This window comes from Lepidochelys olivacea (genome assembly GCF_965140295.1).
Source record: "Lepidochelys olivacea isolate rLepOli2 genome assembly, chromosome: 6".
Lineage (NCBI taxonomy): Eukaryota > Metazoa > Chordata > Testudines > Cheloniidae > Lepidochelys > Lepidochelys olivacea.
Genome location: NC_140416.1, coordinates 66559287 through 66583447, shown reverse-complemented (window position 1 = coordinate 66583447; position 24161 = coordinate 66559287). Strand labels below are relative to the sequence as shown.

At 44.5% G+C, this 24161-nt stretch overlaps 1 protein-coding gene across 5 annotated transcripts in view; it reads left to right on the top strand.

Annotated features, from left to right (window-relative positions):
- Window positions 1–21118, top strand: part of LOC311521741 (cytosolic phospholipase A2 beta-like) — a 73364-nt gene extending 52246 nt beyond the window's left edge. For 2 of the 5 annotated variants that reach the window (XM_084630287.1, XM_084630289.1), the window contains 11 exons: window positions 535–572; window positions 1550–1685; window positions 2662–2798; window positions 4858–5080; window positions 6283–6400; window positions 8258–8395; window positions 10471–10575; window positions 11565–11756; window positions 14314–14480; window positions 16891–17077; window positions 19869–21116. In XM_084630287.1, the coding sequence (XP_084486413.1) occupies window positions 535–572; window positions 1550–1685; window positions 2662–2798; window positions 4858–5080; window positions 6283–6400; window positions 8258–8395; window positions 10471–10575; window positions 11565–11756; window positions 14314–14480; window positions 16891–17077; window positions 19869–20113 (1686 nt within the window). In that variant the 3' untranslated portion in view covers window positions 20114–21116. Of the gene's footprint in view, window positions 1–534; window positions 573–1549; window positions 1686–2661; window positions 2799–4857; window positions 5081–6282; window positions 6401–8257; window positions 8396–10470; window positions 10576–11564; window positions 11757–14302; window positions 14481–16890; window positions 17078–19868 lie in introns of those variants that run through there. The other 3 variants (XM_084630286.1, XM_084630290.1, XM_084630288.1) reach the window with 3 other exon arrangements.
- Window positions 21119–24161: the final 3043 nt, after the last annotated feature.

Sequence of the window (24161 nt, the reverse complement as noted above, 5' to 3'; positions counted from 1 at the left end):
TCTTTCTGACACCCTCTGGATCCCCCCATCCCTAGAAGTCTCAGTGTTCCTCTCTTCTGCAGGCCCTGACTTCTCCTTTCTTACCTTTAGCAGCCTTTTGGTGGGACCTAGTGACTTATATCCTTTCTCCCCCTGCTGGTCTTCAGTGGGCTGGCTGGCCCCCTTCCTCCAACATTTGTCTTGGTGTGAGGGGAAGCCTGGTACTGCTGCTCAGGCTGGCGTGCTGCTCCACCACTCCATTTGGGGATCCACAGGGAGGTGGGTGGTCTATCCCACTCATTCTGCAGTGGAACCAGAAACAATGCTGTCAATTCCACTGCTGCTGAAACTTTAGGCTGTCTCGAACATCTGTTGGGGGCAGTAGGCTGATCTCCTGCTCCTTCCCAAGGATAACAGAGGAGGAGCGTGGGAAGCCATTCATCTCAGAAGACACGGAGATTGGGGAGTGAAAAGACCATCCCTCTCACTAAACCACCATTGTTCATTTATTGAAATCTTACCTGTCTTTTTAATATTGTAATTCTTTGCTTTTAGGGTACACAGTTGGAGCTGCAGGTCCAAGTAAATGATTGGTAAGAAATCCTCTTTCTCCATTATTGCTTCTTGGGACAGTTAATTCTAAAGCACTTGAGAGGAGAGGCTATTCTTGACTTAATCATAAGTAACACACACAAGTCAGTTCAAAAAGTCACTATAGTAGAGCCACTGGAAGAGGGACTACAATATAGTAAACTTCCTTGGGGGAAACCATAACATAAATGAATACCAGGACATTAAGTGAAAAAGGGGAATCTGAAAACTATGAGGAACCTAGTTGCAAAGGCCCTAAAATGAAAAATGAGAGAATTAAAATCCTTACTCTCAGCATGGAGCCTTCTTAAACATACCCCAGCAGAGACCGAGAAGCAGGAAAGCAATAGGAAAAAACAGATAGGATTTTAAAAGCAAGGTTCAAGAGGTTATTCAAGGCAACTAGCTATCTTCCAAAAACGGAAATCCAGCCCAAGTGAAGCCAATAGAAAGGAGCACTAACTAAGGAAAGTAAAATGTTAGGATGCATGAAGAACAGAAAATACAGAGCATAGTATATTACAATAGCGTTGATAAATCATGCAGCCTCACATGGAATCCTGTGTTTGGTTCTGGTCACGATATCTCAGAAAAGATTCATAGCTGGGGTGCCAGTGATAAGGCTAATTAGAGGCATGAAGAGATTTCTCTCGAGTTTAGCTATCTTTCAATGACTGAAATACCAGATATGCTTAGAGAATAAGCCTGTTGTCAGGCTGGTCCTGCTAGATATGTGCTGAAATTCCATCAATCTCAGTGAACTTTCTAGTGAAAAACATAAAGGTTACCAAGACAATGCAAAACCGTGAAGAGGCTAATGTCAGTTGTTTGCTCTGAGGCTGTGGGACTGGTTTGTGTGTCTTAAATCTGAATGGTGAATCATGATTCTTTATAGAACTTAATTGCTGAAAATGTATTGTTTACATTTTAATAAGCTGATCTGGGCCTGCGTGATTACATATCATTACGTATGTTCCAGCCCAGAAAATCTAGATGTGCGTTTAGGGTACAATCTGTGTGAAGAGGAGCAAGATTTCTTGCAGAAAAGGAAGAAGGTGGTTGCTAGTGCCTTGAAAAAGGTTCTTCAGCTGAGGAGAGATCTGCATGAGCATGAGGTTTGTGAGTCAGTCAGTCCTGTGACTAGGGTGAGGTTATGGGAGAGGAAAATATATTTCAGATATGGTGAGTCTGCATCTGTGCAGTTCCCAGTGAATTTCATCTTCAGACCTTCTATGTTGCAGGCAAATGCATTGATTTTAATGGAGCTGGAACAGAACCCCAAAGTGCCATATTTAAAAATGATGAAGGATCCTGGAATTATATACAGAGTAGCGTTTAAAAATGCTGCTGTGTACGCCATGCTTTAATATTACAGTTGGCCGAAAATGGAAAGTGTGGTCCAGCCAGGGACTCTGGCCCATAGAGGAGAATGGGGGCATGAGGCCCCAGAAATTCAACTCCCATAAGACATCCTGCCTACACTTCTGAATTGAAATTTTTCTGGTTTTGATTTTTCACAAAAAGTTCTTGTTATTCCACAGTATCTGCTTTGCTGCTAAGAACCAGGATGAATTTTGAATTTAACACATCCCTTTCTAGATGTGTTTTTGTTAGAGTTCAGTAAATAATTAATAAAGAATAATTTCATTTGATGGATGTACTGTTCCCCGCCCGTTTCCCCCCCCCCCATTCCCCTTGCTCTTAGCTCACTAAGCAGATCATGACTTCTTTGAATTCTTTCATTATTAGATCTTTAAAACATTTTCTTGATGCTCAGGGACAAATTCTTATCCGGTATAAATCATCACAGTGCCACTGATAATGCGTGAGGAGAAGAAGGAGACTTTGCATGTTCATTCAAAATTTTAAACTTTCTTATGGTTCAGTTGCGGCTAATGGAACCCACATACCTTTTGAGGTTCACTCCTCACTAACGTCAATGAATAAGATGACTCTCCTGAGGACTGACTAAACATTGGCTCTATTTAAGCATTTTCCGAGAATATCTGCTGATTCCAACCCCAGATCTTCAGTTGTCTTTTCTGAGTAGGCAGGTAGCTAAATGTTAAGGTTAATGTTTGTTTTCAACAGATCCCAGTGATAGCTGTCATGGCAACAGGAGGAAGTATCAGGGCAATGTCAGCAATGTATGGCCACCTCTTAGGTCTCCAGAAGCTGAATCTCTTGGACTGTGCTACATATCTCACTGGTACTTCTGGCTCAACATGGTGAGGACAAGAGAGGGGCTTTATTTTTTTTTAAATTACAGCTCCAGAATGGCTGGGACTCTGATATTTCAAAAAGAAAAGGCGTACTTGTGGCACCTTAGGTGCCACGAGTACTCCTTTTCTTTTTGTGAATACAGACTAACATGGTTTCTACTCTGAAATCTGATATTTCAATGCAGTGACAAATGCTTGTAACTTGTTTAGATCCTTAGTGTTCTTGAATGCTCCTAGTCCATTGCTAAAACTCTGAGTTGGCATTTTAAAACAATTTCAATTTAGGACTGCTAAATCTCTCCAAGTTTTGTCTCTTTTTCAACCCCTCTCTTCTAAAAGAACACACATCATTGTAGAAAGCCTTAGAACCTATAAACACAGAGGTTCTACTTGCCCTCACACAGAGATACCCTCTGTTCTTCCCCACCACTTTTGTGTATTCCCAGCCTAATGCTATGTCTACACTACTGCCAGATTGATGCTCCAACAATCAATGCACCAGGGAGTCAATTTAGCGGGTCTAGTGAAGACCCACTAAATCGACCGCAGATTGCTCTCCGGTAGACTCCACCTGGAATGAGAAGAGTAAGGTAAGTCAACAGAAGAGTGTCTCCCATCGACCCAGTGCTGTGTAGACACTGCAGTAAGTCGACCTAAGCTAAATTGACTCCAGCTACATTATTCATGTATCTGGAGTTGTGTAATTGAGGTTGACTTACTGTAGTAGTGTAGACATAGCCTAAGTAATGTATATAAACAGAGGTGTTGTTTAGCCTCACTCTTAATTCTTGCAGGGCAACCAGCATGTGTTTGAAGAAACTTAGGTTTCACTATCTTGCATAGGAATACTTGCACTGCAAGATCAGTTTCAGATTATTTTAGATTTTTTTCAATGTTAGAAATGCTACGTTTATTTAATCTGTAGCCCACTATTTAAATATGTTAAAGAATCACTGTTTCACGTGCCCCGAGCGTTTGTTTAGTACTCAGTTAGTTACATCCAAGGGTCCCCATATCCTGACTGAGGAACACTTCTAGGGCAGCTTCTGAAAATTAATGGTGTTGTGCGTGGTCATGTAAAACTCCATGTGTACCATACTGGAGGAAGAGGCGGGAGCATTGTATAACAGCTCTGGCTTCCAATCCTGGCTCTGCCACTGACACTCGGGTAAATTTGGGGAGGTCACTTTGGACTGGAGCTGACCACAGGATGACAGTTCTGTTGCGTGGCAACTTTTGAGGTTTTGAAATTTGGTGTCATTCTGCGCTGGAACAAAAGCAAAACCTTTTGACAATTTTTGTGAATTATATTTAAATGTCTGTTTTTGGATTGAAACTTGATTTCTTTTTTTAGGCAGTGGAGTGTTTAGGTCACTGGCTTGGGAGACCCAGGTTCAAGTCCCAGTTCTGCTAAGTTAGAATAGTTTTTCATCCCAGATCACACTGAATCAGGCAGAGGCAGGGACTTTGAACCAGGGTCTCCCACAGTGCAGGCCAGTGCCCTAACCAGGCTATAGGCTATAAGAAAGCACTCTCTCTCTCTCTGTCTCACTGTTTCTTCCTTCTCCTTCCTGATGAAAACCAGCAAAACTGATATGGTTTCATGAGACATTTTGGCTTTGCTGAAACAGCATATTGCAGTGAAAATTTCATTTTTGTCATAAATGTTCCAAACAGATGTATTTAGGACAGGAATCCTGCTTCCGGTGCAGTCAATATGAACCCTGCACTGCGTCCAAGGGGTTAGGAGTAAATGCTTAACAATTCTCTGGGTTTCTCCACTGGCAAAATAGGAATAGCAATACTGGACACAGGGCCCAATCCAAGCCCTCAGATCCAAACACCCCCAAGCTCTTCGAGGAATACTGGATCTGGGTCTGAATACTGTAGAGACCAAGAACATCCATAAGTAATCCTCAGCTGCTTCATAGGAGTGTTGTGAGGTTTAATTCATCAAAGTTTGTAAAGTGCCTTGATGTCCTTGAGTGGAAGACACCAGGTAAACGTAACGTGTTTGTATTATTAAACCAATTCTTGTTTTGTTAACATCACCTCTTTGCTTCAGGACCATGACCAACCTGTACAAAAATACTGATTGGTCACAGAAAACTCTGGAAGGGCTAATCAGTCTAGCAAAGAAACAGGTGATGAAGTGCAAGATGAATGTTATTTCCATGGAGCATCTGAAGTATTATCATGAAGAGATGATTAAGAGGGCAAAAGAAGGACACATCTCATCTTTTACAGAGCTGTGGTCACTTGTTCAGGAAGCGTTTTTACATGATGAGGTACATACAGTGCTTCCTGGAGCACGTACTTGCTATGCTATAGCTAAGGAAAATGACTTCTCTGTTTCTTTGAGCCTTTAATGACAACGTGTGTGCGTGCAAACATACAGTCTCCTCAAATATAACTGTTCAGAAATAGAGGTGGATAAAGTTCACCAAAGTGCCCAGGTCCTATGTTCAAACGTGAGTTAAGATTTTCCAAAGCATCACGTGATTTTGAGTGCCTCAGTTTTTGAGTGCCCTACTGATTTTCGAAAGGTGCTGAGCAACCAGCCTCTGAAAATCAGCTGCCTTTAAAGGTGTCTGAAGTTGGGCACTCAAGAGCTGAGTCACCAAAATCACTAATAACTTCTGCAAATTTGCCTCTGCCTCATTAAAGGTCAATAGGATTTGCCTAAATAATTCAGATGCTTTTGAAAATGTTACCTGGTGTCAAAAAATATCCATGCAGAAATCCAGACAGAGATTTGGAGGCCACTTCTGAAAATATCGAGGGGCACTTGTGGCACCTTAGAAACTAACAAATTTATTTGAGCATAAGCTTTCATTGGCTAAAACACCGTCATTGGATGTATGCAGTGGAAAATACAGTAGGAAGAGATATATATACACAGAGAACATGAAAAAATGGGTGTTGCCATACCAACTGTAACGAGAGCGATCAGTTAAGATTGGCTATTAGCAGGAGGAAAAAAAGAAAAGAAAAAGAAAAACCTTTTGTAGTGGTAATCAGGATGGCCCATTTCCAACAGTTGACAAGAAGGTGTGAGGAACAGTAGGGGGAAAAATAAGCATGGGGAAATAGTTTTACTTTGTGTAATGTAGAGTCCACTCCCAGTCTTTTTCAAGCCTAATTTAATGGTGTCCAGTTTGCAAGTTAATTCCAATTCAGCAGTTTCTCATTGGAGTCTGTTTTTGAAGTTATTTTGTTGTAGCATTGCCACTTTTAGGTCTGTAATTGAGTGACCAGGGAGACTGAAGTGTTCTCTGACTGGTTTTTGAATGTTATAATTCTTGACGTCTGATTTGTGTCCAGAGACTGTCCGGCTTGACAATATGTCCAATAGATTTATGCATTTGGTATTAACACATCTATTTATGCTGCCTAGGTTGACTCTGCTGGCAGCTTCTTCTTACTGCGTTTCAGATTTTGTTTCAATTTTCCTTATGCTCTTTGTGATATTTTGTGTCTCCTTTGTTAGCCAGAGGAAAGTAAACTCTCAGACCAGCGCAAGGCTGTGGATCAGGGTCAGAACCCCTTGCCTCTCTATGCAATCCTCAACGTCAAAGCAGAACAGATCAGCACTTTTAAATTTAGAGGTAAGTGTTCCAAGCTTTACCCTTGTTTCTGAATTCAGTTCCTTATGGGTCAGAGAGGCTAAAGGGATTTTGAGAAGGGAAAAAATCCCTCCTGCTCAGCACCAGTTCTGGAAAGTTTACCTTTAATTGGAGTGAGAAAGGAATTCGTCCTTACCTGGGAACTGCTGGGTGCTCATTACTTTTGAAGATGAGAGGAGATGATTTAGAGGATAGGGCACTTGGACATGGACAGGGAACTTGGTTGTAGACTCAGGAGACTGGAGTGTAGTTTCCAGCTGAGCCACAGACCTTCTGTGTAACCTTGGGCAAATCCTTTAATGTACCTTGTGTCTTAGTTCCCCATCTGTAAAATCAGGAGAGTACTTCTCTACTGCCCTTGTTTACTACCATGAGGAGGGCCATATACATATCTAAACAGGCAATGATCTGATCTTATTTAGAAGCCTGAATCTAAGCTTTGGAGTCTAATGTTAGGCCCACATTTTTTGAAAATCTTGGCCTTAGCATCTGTGATGGTTGTCAGCATGCTCAGGACGGAGAGCCACCTTTTTGCACCACCAGCTTGCTAAGTGCTAAAACAGTCCCGTGGGCTATGCCAGCGCTTACTTTGCCTTGCAGCTTAACAGTAGGTTCACCCCAGTCCCTGACCGCTCTTTGAATTGTTCCCTTGTAGAGTCCAGCCCTTATCCACTGAACACTCACAGAAATACTAGGTATTGTGTCCTCAAGGGAACCATGTGCACACCAACTTATCTGATTCAACCCAGGATCAGTTCTTGTATAACATCACAGCACTGAGATTGTTTTCACTATAGATCTATCTTAAGTTTATTATCAAAGGTTAAGATTTAAGAGCTAGTGAGTAAGGATAATAGAAACAGAGAGGTTACATATAAAACAAAACCAATACCTGCTTTCTAGAGACTAAACTTAACTTTAGCAGACTAACCATCAGTCTAAAAGCAGTCACCTCAATGTTCTTTATAGTGTTTCTAACCAGGGCAGGTTGGGATCCCATTTTCACAAATGTAATTGCATTGCCTGAATACTTCCTCATGTGCAGGATCAAGGGGTGTCCTTTTGCCTTCTTCTTATATCCCCAAAGTTCATTGTCTATCCCCAGCTCTCTGTGGTTCAGTCTCTGATGTCTTCTCTCCCTGTTCACTTTCCATCTCCCTGTTGACTTTATATGTTAATGGGGGTTTCCACTGTGTTGACTTACAATGCTTAGTTTACACGTGAACCAAGATAGATAGGTGGATATCTACCCTTTGTCTTGGAAAAACCCATTTGTCAACCCTACTTTGATTCAGACTTTAGGAGCATGTTATCATTATGCATATGTAACTTTTTACATAATAGGCACACATACATTTCACAATAATATTAATGATCAGCATGATCCTGGCTTTCAGGTAAGATCTTACATAACATGGTTTATGGATAAATACCATGAAAGCGGTGTGTTAGGGTAGTGAGTTTGTCAGGCCTGTTAGGAGTTGCTGTTACCCAACAGTGAACCAGTTGGCACTAATTGGCCTCTATGTCCGAGTATCCAGATTCATTCAATCCTGGGCTTCCACCCAGGGCTTCATCAATGGGTCTCTCAACTCTTATCTGGAGAGACAATATTCTCCTGAGATGAGAAACCAATTTAGTCTCCATGTACATCAGCGCCAAATGTGAATGAAAAGGGTAGTATGGCTTATCATATACAAGCTACAGTCAGCACAGAGGAGCTGGGGGGAGCAAAATTGTTTGATTTGTGAATTGCTTTATCCATCTGCGTAAGTCTCATTTTCTTTTCCTACTCTCTTAACATTATAATAAAAGTCTTGTGTGTCAATCCTTTTGTAGAATGGGTGGAGTTCTCACCTTACGAGGTGGGATTCCAGAAATACGGAGCCTCCATTCGATCAGAACATTTTGACAGTGAGTTCTTCATGGGGAGGTTGGTGAAGAAGCTCCCAGAGTCTCGGATCTGCTTTCTGGAAGGTGACCTATTATTCATGGAACATAGCCTAATTAAAACACCATAGAGAACATAAATGTGGCACTGGCTGGCCACTGATCTATATATTGCAGTCCTAAATGGCCAGATTCCTAGGGTCAAATTTACCCAGATCCAATGGAGTCGAGTACTGCTAACCTCGAAAGTTCAAAAATCATAGTTCGGTCTCCCTAAAATAACAAGATTTAAAAAAAATTATACTGTGTTTTTGGTCTATCTTTTGATTTTTGGACTCCCCCTACCCCCTCCCCTACTGACACAATCAGAGTTGCCAACTCTTCCAAATACAGAGTTGGCTGGTTTTGGCACTCGCAGAGATTCCAGCTTCTCCTCAAACCCCAAATTTCTAAATAATTAATTCTGTGCCCTGCAACCCCATATCTACCTATCCCCCAGCCCAGAAATGAATTATGTACTTACCAGCCCCCACATCCATTCTAGCCCACCAGCCCCCACACCTGCCCATCCCATAGACCACCAATTAGTGATGCATTCCCAGCCCCTCATCACTTCTGTCCCCCCATTCCCACATTGGCCCTTTGCCCATCTGTTTACCTCTGGTCCTCCTGGAACTCCAGGGATTCTTCACCCCCTTCCCAGACCTGGTGGCACAGGGATGGAGGGGGAGGAGCAGCAGCAAACAGAGCCAATCCATTTTTCATAGGATGGGGAAGGGAGGAGGAAGCAGAATTGCTAAGGTCTTTCTGCTCCCTCCTCTCCTGTGACAATGGTGTCAGCTTTCCCCTGCCATACCCCCAAACTCCTCTTGACTCTTGAGGGGAGAGAGCCTCCTGCAGCAGCCCTGATTGGTTGCTTTTCCCCAGGAGGCAGGCATGTGGGGAAGGGAACCAATCAGAATGGGTTCCCCCCTTTAAGCAGGGCTGAAATCCATATCAGGGCAGGAGCTTTTGGCATCATAAACTGGCTCCACTAGGGGCTAAAACAGTCTTACTCTCATTGCAAGAGATGGCAACACTGGCAGTCGCACCATGATTGAGTTTGGCCTCTTGTGTGTGTGTGTGTGTGCATTGAGGGCACAAGAAGTGGGAGCTCCTTGTACCCCAGTACATCTACACAAGTCCATTCACAATCTGATCCTGTACCTGTCAAATTCTCATCAAACAGATACACGCCTTCATTTATAAATAGAAGTAATAACACTTGATTTGATAACCCTCTCTTGGGTGCTGGTGATTTCATGCAAGAGAAAACCGTGCTGCACCGTGCTGTTGCGGAGCAGCAGATGTCTCTGGGTCTCATTTACATCGTAAATGCTGCCCCTGTGGGATCTCTGCAGTGCTGTGGTAGCATCTCTCTTGAAACAGTCCCTGGAGCCATGCTAGGTGTGCCATGGCTGAGGCAAGCTCTGTATGTGCTTCTGTTGCTAAGGCCTTATTAGCCCTCACACCTGGTGGAGCTCAAGGCTATTCCTCAACTGCCCTCAACACCATGCTGCTCCCACAGTCCCAGACACCTTGCTTCTGTGCCCCATGCCTCCCAACTGCCATCCTAGCACCTACCGCCAAATCTTCCCCAGCTGGTGCCCTCCCACTCTCTTCATCCTGATGGAAAGAGCAACAACAGCTACACCCTTAGCAGATATTACTAATAATAGATTCACTACATTGTGCTCTGCTGGTCTGTTCTGACCCAAAGACCAGTTCACAGAAGGGTCTTGGGTTCTTTCTGCTTCATCACACCTTTTTGTCAATATTCTATACTCTCTATCTCCACATAATACACATGGGGATTAGAGGACCTCTTTTGGGTGGGTGAAGTCTGTACTTTGCTGCCCTCCAGTAGAATGAGAGAATGCAATGTCCACCAGCATCTGAGGAGGAGCTTTTCTTGGCTGGGCTCTGCCAATCTTTGTAGCCGAAGTCCCAGATTTGCTCTTTTATCGAGGGCACTACGTTACAGCATAATCAACTCAAACTAGTTAACTATACTCAACATGGGTTCTTGTAAGTAAAAATTCATGACATTTTTATTCAGATGAGGTAAACCACTGGTTAACTTGAGCTGATATGGTATTTCTCTCATGTGGTTGGACTTGCAGGTATCTGGACTAATATTTTTACTCGAAATTTGTTGGATGGCTTATACTGGTCCTCAAATTCAGATGAATTCTGGGACCATTGGGCCAAAGACGTGGCAGATATGGGTAAGAGTTTAAAGTGTTTTAAGATCAACATATATTCTTACCGCATAGTTCCCATTATCAAGGAGAGGATTAGGAGAAGATACATTTCTGCTTCTTCTGCTAATGGACCCTCACAAACTCTCTAAACACCAGTGCATTACTTGTGTTCTGTCATTCCACTGTGGTTACCAGTGGATCCCCCAGTATAATTTTCACTTGTATCAGATTTACTCTGAAAGCATTGAGATAGTATGGGAGTCTTTCCCTTGTGACAGAAATGGGTTCACAGAAACGGGTTCATTCTGCATGGAGGCCATGTAGGACTCTTATACCAGTATATTACAGTGTAACCTTTTTTCTGCCACTTCCTCAGCTGACCAATATTGTGTTGCCATTGTTTCATATTCGGTAATGGCGCTGGGTCAGTAGCACTGCCCTTACCTTATTTTTGTGTCTTTTAAACAATTGAAATGGAAACTCTTGTAAAGATCATTGAAATCAAATAGGACCAAGAATCCTAAAGTGCTAGTATCATCCTACTAGCCCAAACCAACTTATCGCTCACCTTGCCACTTACCCAATGACCCTTCCAATCTCATCCTGTTGAACCCAGCCATATTTAAGTGCTAATTAAAAATGTTTTGATTAGTTTTAATTTTCCTCTCAAACCACTAGTTCACTTCAACTGTGACTATGCAAAAGGTGGGGCAATTGGTGATGTCAGGCTCTCAGCAGGGCTATGAAGCAAGCATGTCATTTGGAAGGCTAGAAATTGGAAATCATTCTTTAAAAAAGAATCAAATATGGTCAACTGTTTCATTAAAGTGTGTGTGTGTGTGTGTGTGTGTGTGTGTGTGTGTGTGTGTGAGAGAGAGAGAGAGAGAGGTGCACAGACAAAGAAACAAGAGCGTTGACCCACAAAATAGACAGAGAGGGTGATTAGCCCAAGAAAGGAGCATTCCACATTCTTTGTCAAAGTTCTCTCTTACCCTCCTTTTTCTATTTCCCAGCTAGAGAAAATAATGCTTCCGATGACTCTTCCGTTATCATCAAGCCTTCCTGTTCCATGTCAGGGAACCTTTGCGAAATCTTTAATGATATTCTAACCATCCGCCCGCTACTGGAAGAGACTCATAACTTCTTGAGAGGCCTAGAATTTTACAAGGACTATCTCCAACAGAGAGGATTTATTGAATGGAAAGGTAACTGCAACTAAACATTAGCTGCACTTTTGAGGTATCACCTCAGGTCAAGGGATACGACTAATGCCAATAACAAAAATGTAACAAGTCATTATGTGTTAGAGATGAGTGAATGGGTTGGATGAAAATATGAATCTGCCCATGTATGCTGCCTTTATACCTGGAGAACCAGCCACTCTGGGACCTCATCCCTAGAATGCAAGCAAGAGGATGAGGTTGACCCCTGTGCACCTCCAAGCTCCTTGCAAGTTCTAGATCCCACCTGTCCAACTCTGGCTGCCATTGTACCCTCAGCCCTGCTGGCAGTGGCAGATCCTTCTGCTGCTGTTGTCAGTTGGATTCAGGTAGAGCCCACAACGTGCTAGATGTTTTCCAAATGCACAACATGAGAAAGTCCCTGTCCCAAAGAGCTCACATCCTAAGAAAACCAGCAACATCTGAAGTGTGGGGGGAGAGGGATAAAACATACAATCAAATAAACAGTATCAACTCGCATTATCAGCTGGAATATTTGTGAAGGCAACCTAATAGAAATGGGTCTTGAGGAGGGATTTGCAGGAGTAGAGCATAGTAGCCTTGCAGATTAGTTCAGGGAAGGTATCCCATGCATAAGGCGAGGCATGGAGGAAAGCATACAGTCTGTTGTGGGAAAAGTGAATAACTGATCGGGTGTTGCAACCTCTTTTGGCTACTTCAGTGAAGCCAAGAAAAGGTTAGGTCCAAGAGCCCATCTTTAGATCAGAGGCAGGAAGAGAGGTCATCTACATGTGCAGGAATGATATAAGAACATAAAAATGGCCATACTGGGTCAGACCAAAGGTCCATCTAGCCCACTATCCTGTCCTCCGACAGCGGCCAATGCCAGGTGCCCCAGAGGGAATGAACAGAACAGGTAATCATGAAGTGATCCATCCTCTGTCACCCATTCCCAGCTTCTGGCAAACAGAGGCTAGCAACACCATCTCTGCCCATCCTGGCTAATAGCCATTGATGGACCTATTGTCCATGAACTTATCTATTTCTTTTTTGAACCCTGTTATAGTCTTGGCCTTTGCAACATCCTCTGGCAAGGAGTTCCACAGGTTGACTGTGCATTGTGTGAAAAAATACTTCCTTTTGTTTGTTTTAAACCTGCTGCCTATTAATTTTATTTGGTGACCCCTAGTTCATGTGTTATGAGTTATAAGGGTAGGCTTTCTAGGTTAAAGGTGCATTTTATTTTGTTTTAAAGAGTTTTCTTCAGATAAGACCTACTGAAACCTCAGGTCTGGGTTTAACAGACTTTTTTACCAGCCAGGTGGTGGTTGGAGAGGGAAGAAGAGAGCTCATGAATGGCCTCATTTTTGCTGTGGTAAATTTGTGAAATGAGACCAGGGAATTTTACACAGTGAAATAATTAATGACTCCAGTTGACTCCCTTGAGGGATTTTAATGGAAAGGATTTATTTAAAGGCTCTTTTTGAGTTTGAATATATAAGAGGGGACTCTCCCAATGAAGTGCTTGCTTTAATTCAGATTTCCAGTGAAAAGTAAGTACAGGACTTATGCTCAAATAAATTGGTTAGTCTCTAAGGTGCCACAAGTACTCCTTTTCTTTTTGTGAATACAGACTGACATGGCTGTTACTCTGAAAACTTTCAACACAGTGATATGCAGATGGGGGTTTGGGTTGGGGGTGGAATTTTAAATTAATAATATACACTGAACCAAAAGGAACTGAAATGTAAACCCCTTCCTGTTTTTGCTCTGTGAATCACCAAGTAACTTACCCTCATTAAATCAGGATCTTGAGTTCCTAGCAGCCGTGAACGTTACATTTTTACAGAATTATTTGCTAATTTTAACAGGGGATATGGAAACATAAGTTATTACTTCAGGATGCTGTCAAAGATGCATTCCAAAATGTGGAACACCTTACAGTTGTTATACATATTTTAAATCAACTCTATTGTATGATTCTATGGCAGACAGGTCAACAGAAATGAAATATACTAAAAATTACATAAAGCAGCTATGTGATCTAGCTGTTAACTCCTGCTTCTGACCACAAACTAGTCAGAACTCCAGGGTTCTGTTCCTGGCTTTGCCATTCACTCATTTTGTGACCTTGGGCAAATCATTTAGGATCATATTCTGATATCCTTACTCATGCTGAATAGTGCCTTACTCCCAGGGAGTAAGGTAATGGCATTTACCACCAGGGAATGATAATGGGCTTGGAAGGGAGAAGCCAAGTGGACTGGACTACTGTGGAGTGATGTGCTACTCAATCTATCAGGATCTGGGCCTTATATCGCTGCATGCCTTAGTTTACCGATCTGTAAAATCCATCTAGTAATATTTGTCTACTTTTTAGGAATAGTGAGGCTTAATTAATTTTCATAAGTACGATAAGATCCTCAGGAGGCAATTATGAGGAGCTGAAAAGCATTTTACAACCGTATTAAAATTACTGCAAGATGCCACTTAATACTATCTTGTCTTTTTGTTTTCTTATTCTTAAAAAATAGTCCATTGTTCCTAGTGATACACTGATTAAAATACAGTTATCTTTCAGACACTGTGCTGGACTTATCCCCTAACAAACTGACTCCACAGGAGAAACATCTCTGCCTAATAGATGTTGGCTATTTCATTAACACCAGTTGCCCACCGCTTCTCAAGCCTGAGAGGAATGTGGATGTCATCATCTCACTTGATTACTCAATGGGCAATATGTTCCAGGTGAGATGATTTAAATTCACTATTGCTTGTTGCACTGATGTCACCTTTCCTACAAGGCTTGCCTGCCATTTTTATTTTGTTTTTAACAGTACAGTTATAATAGGATTTGGACTCAGTAGTCCAAAGTCCACTATCACAGTGGTGCAAAAGAGGAGTAACTGCTGATGTCAGAAAATTAATACCCATGTAGGACTGTTGTAAGCAGTTGCTGAATCAGGTCCAATATCTTTTGCCACCAAACTAAACAGTGTTTAGTTAATAACCACCAAGAGGCTCCCATTATTTCCCCCTTCATGGGAGAGCAAACTAGTCAGAATGGCCAAAACACCAGTAAAAATGCACAGAAAAGGTATAATGTTCCAACAAAGCCTATCTCCAGTTTACATCAAGAGCCTCCCCTGCATGCATGGTTTCATGAAAAAATGAGATTATCTATTATGTTTTACGTTTTTAATAGGAATGTGAGGAGAATTATCCTACTTTTTCCTTCCATTTGGACAGTGAGTGGCTACATATGTATGGCACAGTCATTTCCATGTTGGATTAATGCACAGTGAACTGCTTAGAGTTACATACATAGACCGCTGGAAAATTCAGTCATTCCAGAGCACAGAAGCTCAGATAGTTAGTGTTTCTTGAAAGGAGTGTAGTAAATCTTTGCTTCACAGACTGCACTAGGTTCTAGTTCAGGGACAGGCAAACTACGGCCATGGGCCCGATCCGGCCAGCGAGCTGTTTTAAGCAGGTCTGAGAGCTCCCGCTGGGGAGCGGGGTCTGGGGCTTGCCCTGCTCCGGCTTGCCAACTGAGGCACTGGGTTGGGGGCCGCACCACGCGGCTTCTGGAAGCTGCATCATGGCCCTGCTCTGGCTCCTACGCGCTCCATTGTCCCTCTCCGGTGCTCCAATGGGAGCTGCAGGGGTGGTGCCTGTGGATGGGGCAGTGTGCAGAGCCTCCTGGCCTTGCCTCTGCATAGGAACTGGAGAAGGGACATGCCACTGCTTCTGGGAGCTGCTTGAGGTAAGCACCGCTCAAAGCCTGCACCCCCGAGCCTCTCTCCATGCCCCAACCACCTGCCCCTGCCATGATCCCCCTCCTGCTCTCCAAACCCCTCAAACCCAGCCCAGAGCACCCTCTGCATCCCAAACCTCTCATCCTCACCCCAGAGCCCGCACCCCCAGCCAGAACCTGCACCCTTTCCTGCACCCCTGCCCCAGCCCTGATCCCCTCCCGCCCTCCAAAGCCTTTGGTCCCACCCCAGAGCACCCTGCACCCCTGACCAGAGCCCTCACCCCCTCCCAAACCCCAATCCCAATGTTGTGAGATTTAATGGCCCGCCATACAATTTCTATTCCCCCATGTGGCCCTCAGGCCAAAAAGTTTGCCCACCCCTGTTCTAGTTCATATCTGGGTGCAATTAGTGGTTGTTATTGATCTAGATGGCTTCATATAGATGGTCTTGTGTCACTTAGCGATGTCCACCCTGACCTGGGGTTTTAACCCAGCAACTAAGATCACCTAGACGTATACATCTAGAGGTTTGAGGCAGCATATTTCAGTGTGCGGGTTCTGCGATTCTGGAATTCACTGCCCATCTTAGTCTGACACATATTGAGTGTGTTAGTCCTCAGGGCCGGCTGGAAGGGGCTTTTGAATTACTCAGGATTTTACTGAGGAGGTTGTCTAAGGGAGTTTAGGGCTGGTGGAAGAATTACCATTTTTGGCAAAAAATTACCATATTTTGCTTACCTTGAATTGGCTTATGAAGAATGATGCTTTTACTGAGTATTGTAAAGGCACCTAGAAGCAGACGGACAGGGACATTTTACTAATGGGATAAAGTACAAAGCACACACGGGGGAACATGCCAGTGCTTGATTCTCTCCAGCTACTATAACAATTCCTACCATGGATCGATAGTACAGGTGAACTTGAAACAAAAGCTTGGCATTGAACATCCCTCTCTTGACAATGGACTGAACAAAAACCTTGGCTCTGACATTTCCATACTTTTGGAAAATTCAGATGTGCCCTATGTCTAGTAGAGAATAATTGTAACCCTTTTTCTCTCTTGCCACAAGCCCCTTTCATTACTCTGTGTGGGGTTTGTTTATAAAGTATGGATGGGATTTGCAAAACACTCAGAGTTGGCCTAATTCTGCCCCCACTAAAATCTAAGCTAAAACTGCCACCAACTTCAATGGAAACAGAGTTAAGCCAGTGCTGGAAATTCCTACCCTCTGAGCTTTAATAACACGGAGGCTTTTGGTCAGGCAGCTGTATAGGGTGTTTCTATCATTCAGTATTGTGCCTCGTGTGGTTTCAGAGTAATTCAGTGTCACTTGTTACAGGAAAGCCTGAGTCTAGTCTTTTGTGAGGGTTCTAATGTGGTCATATTCTGTGTCTAACCAGCAATTAGAGATTACATACAGATACTGCAAAACGCAAGGAATCCCATTCCCCAAAATTGAGCTGAGTGAGGAAGACAAGAAGAATCCCAAGGAATGTTACGTGTTTTCAGAGGCAGAGAACTCCAGAGCTCCCATAGTGCTCCACTTCCCATTGGTGAACAACACTTTCAAGGACTACAAGGAACCTGGTAAGTTCACTGTTAACAGGAACCAATCATTTTACTACACTTTGTGTGACCAGTCTTCCCACATCTGATTTCCCATTTGTCCTGTTCACCTCTGTTATGAATTCCCAGGGCTGAGTCCCTGTTTTTTGACTGCACTCTCCAGTGACCTAACATATACCAGCAAAAGCCTCGACAGAGCCAAGGTTGAGCAGACACGTGGAGATTGATGCAGACTAGCAAACAATGTCAGAATAAATGATGCTTTGTGGCTTTTGCATGTGAAGAGTGTGGAGGGGGCTGGGTTGTAGTGGGGGATGGGATAAGAGAATTTTTGGCTGACTCAGCTAGAATTCTTCCTGGACTCTAGGGGAAGAACATATTAAAGTAGCAGCCCACCCCCCTCCCCCATAAATGGATACATCCACTCTGGGCCAGCTCTGCTCTCACCCTGATGCTCCCATGACCTACAGGGAAGCTAGTACCACCTTTAGCACTGCTCATTCTCTGCACCAAGATTGTGCTTAAATCTCTGTAGATATTTAGCAGCAGGCTGTTCCCTCAGAAGGTGCCTTAAGCAGCAAAGGACACTTTAAAGCGAGATTCAGTAGCTGGTACCTGGTTTTCTAAACAGCTGTGGGACACCCTGAAAAAAAGGAACAGGCAACGTTCTAGCTATGCCTGTGCAGATGGTCCAATTGTAAACACTCAGACCTTTGAAAACAATGAATTGATTTTATTCAGACTTGGAATGATTTGCCTTTCCCAGTGAGGATGCTGCACCCCTTTTGAGCTATCAAAGTGCAAAATTTCAAATCAGACCTGAAGCAAACTGGGTTTTTGAGATGAGTACACAAAGAAAAACACTCTAACAGTTAAATCGATTCTGTTCAAGCTTTGCAGAAAAATTCATTTGCTCATGGAAAACTTCTCCCCAGAAGGAATGTTTGAATAAAGTTATGAGCAACTAAAAAATAAGTGGTTAAGAAAAATGTTTCCACTGTTACTATCATTTACCATGGAACATTAATACTAGTGTTAAACACAGCATAAACAGACTGTGACTAAATCCAGTGTAGAAACTTTACAGGTTAGTAATCAACATATTAGGAAGAAGGCTGTAGCCCGACCATGGGGACAGAGAAAGCTTCACCGAGTAATGCACATTCAGGCAAAGCTGTTGAACACAGCATAACAGGTCAAACAGAGGCTTTCACAGTTCACTTAATGAAAAGCAGCTGAGAGTATGTGGAAGGAATGCGGGAGTTTAGCTTCTCAGTGCCCGAGGCCCAAACCTGTGAGTTATGAGTCATACCGGTTTGCCTCCAAAGAGTAATTTATTCATAGATCTGGACTTCAAGCTGACAGGTCAACTGTGAAAGTGTGCATTTGGGGAATGGGAGGTCTAGTGATTTCAACTTTAAAAGTGGTAATTTTCATTTCTGGCTGAGTGGGAGACACCTCAGAGAGCTTTTTATTTAATCATTTGATTTTGACTAGGTGGCCAGTTTTGAAAAATTGGCCCTTTAAAATGAAAATCCTGCATTTGCATGCTCAAAACCAGCAGTGGCATCTACAGCGTAGGTGGTTGGCATAGGAAATGTGGCTCATGATGCTAGAACACTAAAAGATCCATTTGAGGCAAAGTGTTAACACATCACCAGAAATTCTACAGAGTATTATTCAATATCCCTAGCCTGGAAATCAAACTTACAGGAAAAACTGATAATCCAAGTTAGAGTGTGGAAGCCAGCTGATACTTCATGAGCACAGTGTAGGTGTCAATTTCACATGGCTCAGGTAGATATTGCAGATAACATCTCAAGTATGGCCTGTTTAGAGCCCTAGCAGAGATCGTGCAGATTTAGATTGATCTGGGCAGTTTGCTTTCAGGCTGCAAATAAATTAGATTCTCTTGCAAAATGAGAGGAAGGAAGTGTAAGTCCAAACTCGAAAGCATAAATATTCACTTTCTGTAGTCCTTGGATGCAGTAAACAGGATTTCCTGATATTAAGTGCTAAATAAATAATAAAACTTACCAGGAGCATTGGCATGTTGGATACTGGCACATTTGGGGTATGGTGTTAAACTGGAGAATGAAGATGTGATACCTGATAGCTGGAGGAACACAGATTGATATGCAGAAGACTCCCCATCCTCTTCCACTCTTCCGTATGCGACTGGCTTGGACTCTGTTGATTTATTCTTTTCTGCCTCCTGTGGCATTACATGGATTACCTGCTGGCAGAATTTGACCCATATGGCCTGAACTTCAGAGGTATCAAGCACCAGCAGCTCCCACTAATCTGAGCGGGAATTGTGTGCAAGGAAGGGGTACTTGAGAATCAGGCCGGTAGTGTTCAGAAAAGGCCTGTAGGCCTAATTCTGCACTCAGTGTGATGTCAAGCCAGAGCATTGAAGTCAATGGAATTACTTCATATTTATGCCAGTTTAACTGAGAGGGGAAAAAAATTGGCCCACTGCCTCCAATGTATTTTTGTTCCTTCTCTGCTTCTGGCAGGGGTTTGTCAACAGGTTTAAAGTCAGAGTTTGAAATGCAGACATATTCTACTTAGCTTCATCAAAAAATTTCAACACCCATTTAGGTCCGCAGGATACCCACAGAGTTAGAATCCCCATTTGACCAGTCAGAGTGCTCCATTTATGCTAGCCCTCATTTAATGACCAGTAGGACTTAACAGAAAATGTTCACTGCTATTGCTATTGAGAATGTAATGTGTGCCAGACACACATTTTCCTGTCTTTTGTATTCAAGAGTCAGCTCACAATGGTGGCTTTTCTCTTCCTCTGCAGGGGTGAAGCGCAGTCCCTTGGAGATGAAGGATGGTGATATAAATTTGACCAACAGTAACTCACCATATTATTTTACAAAACTAATGTACTCTGCTGAAGACTTTGACAAACTGGTGAATCTGACCAGCTACAACATCCACAATAACAAAGACCTGATTCTACAGTCCATTCAGAGGGCTATGGAATGGAGGAGAACCAGCAAGAGGGCACGTTTACCCACCGGTTCTGAAGTTGAATCTGCCTAGGCAGTATTTCTGCATCATCTACTCACTATAGGTTACAGTGTTCTGCCAATATTTTACCGGAGGCACTGCTGATTACCTATTACATTGTATGAAGTGATACGGCAGCTGTATATTTCTCATCTTGTCCATTTCAAATTGTCTTCGCTGTAAAAAAGTTTCATTAAAAATTCCAGTTTTTGCAGCCATACCAACCTCAGGCTCTGTTCTTATAAGCTATGAGGGTGGGGCCTGGTTAGTGGTTGGTAGGAGACCTCCCAGGAAATCCCAGTGGTAGTTCAGTGAGCTACACTCGACTCTCAGTGGCTGGGTCACTACAAAAAATAATTTTCCCTCTGTTGATTTTCACCCCTATGGGCAACATTCACCCTAATTGAATTGGCCTCGTTAGCACTGACCCCCCCACCCCACTTGGTAAGGCAACTCCCATCTTTTCATATGCTGTATATTTATACCTGCCTACTTTTTTTCCACTCCCTGCATCTGATGAAGTGGGTTATAGCCCACGAAAGCTTATGCCCAAATAAATTTGTTAGTCTGTATCAGCAAAACCAATGAGGAGTCCTTGTGGCACCTTAGAGACTAACAGGGCTACCCCTCTGAAACTCTTCTCTCAGTACTGAGCTGATGCCACCCCATCCCCTCATGGTGTTGAGGGCAATGTTATCAGAGGTGCGCAGTTTGGGATGATACATTACAAACAAAAGCCCTGACCACTTGCGGTCATTAAAGGCCTGATTTTCCGAGGTACAGAGCACTTAAACTCCCACTGAAGTTAAAGGGATCCATGTGGGCTCAGCACTGGAGACCAGGCCATACAAAAGAGTTGGGGTAGCATGGCCAAATTCTAACTGGAGAATTCCAGTCTACCTACCTACATTCCCCTTGTGGTTTAGTAGAGAAATTATTCTTTCCTCCCATTTCCTCAAACAAATGGGCACAGAACTGGTGTCGCATTCTACCAGATACATTTCAGTGGTGCGTGAAATAAGCTTTAGAGAGTTAGTAAAATGATTTTTCACATCCTGCTGGTGGAAACATGCTATAGAGTAAATTATTTTTATTAACTACATTGTGTGTGGTGCTTTTAAGTAATATAATGGGTCAAATTCAGCCCTGAAATAAATGGCTGTAATGGAGACATGTCTGAGTCACTTTTACTAGGCCAAGAATACATAAATTGAGATGTTCTTATTCCTTTTACAAACTGAGCTTAGGGCAAAGTTAATATAGACTTGAGTGATCAGCTATGGCATTTTTACACAGGAAATTTGTCCTTTACAAAACCATTGCCTATAAAACATCATATGCAAAGCATTTTTAATAGGTGGGATGGAAAAACAGTTAACATTTAGCCAAAATAAAATTCTTCATACTGCTTTGCTGAAGGAAAAACAAGGAAAATTTAGTCTGGTTTTCATTTAATTATGAATACACTGAAGAATGTGACTTAGAGCTAGGGGGACAGACTTCATAACCTTTCTGTACATTAAAAGGATGTTGTTGAAACTTTTCTGAACAGAACACAAAGCATTAAAAACCAGATCTTCAGCTGGAGCAAATCCGCATAGCTCTGTAGAAGGCAAAGGAGTTATAGTGATTTACACTGGCTTAGGATCTGGTTCATCTATATCTAACGTTTTTTTTTGAATCCATGTTCATCCTTCGTCCTCCAAGAAAAACCTACATCCTTATGTATTGTAGAATGAATTCTCCCAACAGGGAGCGGGCGAGACCTTAGGCTCAAACTGTAGGTGAACACACCTACTCTCATTACATATCCAGCAGCTAGAGTGGTGTTGCTTAAAGTAGTCAACTTTGGCTGATGTGGGGGCAGCTGCCAAGCCCAGCAGGATCTGGGGTCTGAGGGCTGCACCATGGGGTCCGGGGGCTACTGAACAGCTCAGTGGGATTTGGGGCTGCAGGCTGGCCACACAGGGTCTAAGATCGGGTGCTGCCAGCTAGCCCTGTGGAGTCTGGGGCTGCTGCCCAGCCTGGCAGGCCCCAGGGCTGCTGGTCAGCCCCACATGGTCCTGGACCCTGCATGTTTGTGAGCCTGTCTAGCTCAGTTGGCAGATTATCAATCTGAGGGTCCAAGTCCCTGGTCAGGTAATGACCTTGTCAACAAGAGCTTAAAAAGCTATGTCTTTGGAGTCCTCCTTAATGTTACTTTTGGCCCACAAGGGCTCAGTGTGGGGTTCCTCCCCCTCTGGGTCGCTGGGAGCCCCCTCCATCAACTGGTCATTCTGTTCTGGCTGCCCTGCTGGCTGGAGCTCTCCCTTGGGCTACTGCTACTGTGCAGGGGGGGCTCTGACCCCTGGAGCGCCTGACCCTACCACTACCATCCCTGGGTCTTCCCTAGCTGGCTGGCTGCTGTGTCGGAGCAAGTGGACCCCTGCTGCGGGACATCGTGGAGGGGGTTTATTCACAAACTGAGAGACATCTGTGCTCTTGGGGTGGTGGTCACTCCTGCTGCTGTTGTGGGGAGCAGTGTGGAGCCTTCCACCACGCCACTTACCACTGCAAGACCGTGAGGGGGGCTGCCACCGCCAAACCTTCCAGCACGCACCCTGATAGAGTCCAGCTGGTGGAGCCGGCCAGGAAGGCCATGGCAGTGGAGCAGGGGGATTTCCCCCCGCTTGGAGTCTGTCCCTGAGGAAGCCTCAGATGGAGCCTCCCCTCACCACAGCCCTTTGGTCACCTGTGCCCCACGTTGGCGCTGAGGCGATTGCTGCCTTGGTTGCAGATGGGGAGGACTCTGGGGCAGTGAGGGGGAGACTTCACCTCCATCTTTGAGGAGATCGAGGCTGTGGGGGAGGACGATCTTTTGCCAGCGGGCCTCAGTCTGGGTGGCAGTTTAGTCATGCTGCCCCCCCCCTCCTTCTCTTTCTCCCTTGCCCCAGGCTTCTGCCCTCGTTTTTGGCCTTGGGGCGCCCTTGGGTTCATCCTCCTGCCCAGCCACAGATGGCACCCTGCTCATGACGGTCGAGGCCCTGGTGGCACCCCTTTCTGAGATGGGGCGGCCACCTCCCCTCCCAGTGGGGGGGCCCTGCCGCTGATGCCACCATGCCTGACGCTGTGGTTGAGGGTGCTGAGCTTGTTGACGCACCCAGGCCCAGTGTCGGTGAGGGCCCCCTTCCTGTCCCTACCCCTTCAGCCCCTGAATCTGGTCGAGAGGTGCTGCACCCCAGTGGCATGCCTGCCGGGGATCCCACTCCCACCTTTGCCTCCATTCCTGGTGCTGACCCCAGCCCTGCTCCAGCCCCCGGGGTGCGTTGCCCACCTCCTTCCCCTCCGCTCCCCATATTGCTGCTGCTCCTGGGGTTGTTTCATTTCCCCTGTCCTCGGCCAACCCTCAGGGGGCGGTTTTCATGTCCCTCATCCCTGACCCTCTAGGGGCTGCTACTCTTCCCTCTGCTGCCCTCTCCCTCGCCAGAGACTGATGGACACTGTGCTGCAGAACGACCTGCACCACTTCCTATGGGAAAGCCGTGTCTTTGAGGGTAAGGTGAAGTTTGCTCTCCAGTGCTAGGGGGGACTTCCATCTCATCCTCCAGGCTGTGACGGCTGTTTTGCAGGAGGGAAGGGGGACTGTGAGGCGGGACATGGTGGCCTACTCGTGGGCCTGCAACTTCCAGCTGGCTTTTGGAGTCAGGCACGGGTTGTTGCGAGGCTTGCTGGGGGCCGCCGCCACCCCTTCCCATGAGGATCCTCCCTATTCCTCATTATGAAACAGACCATCTTTGCCACCTGGAACACCCGGGGCTGGCGGGTGGGTCTCCTCAGGAACCAGATGCTTTCCGTGCTTTGGGACAGGGGGTACTCTGTGATTTTCCTGTAGGAGACCCACACAGCTCCGGCTGCTGAGGGTAGCTGGTGACTGGAGTGTGGGGACAGGGTGTACTTTAGTTACCTCAGCACCCATTTGGCTGGGGTGGCCATCCTGTTCTCCCCCGACCTACGGCCAGAGGTGCTGGGGATTGCCGAGGTCTTGGCGGGTCACCTGCTGCATGTCCGGGCCTGTGTGGAGGGGCTGAAGTTGAATTTAGTC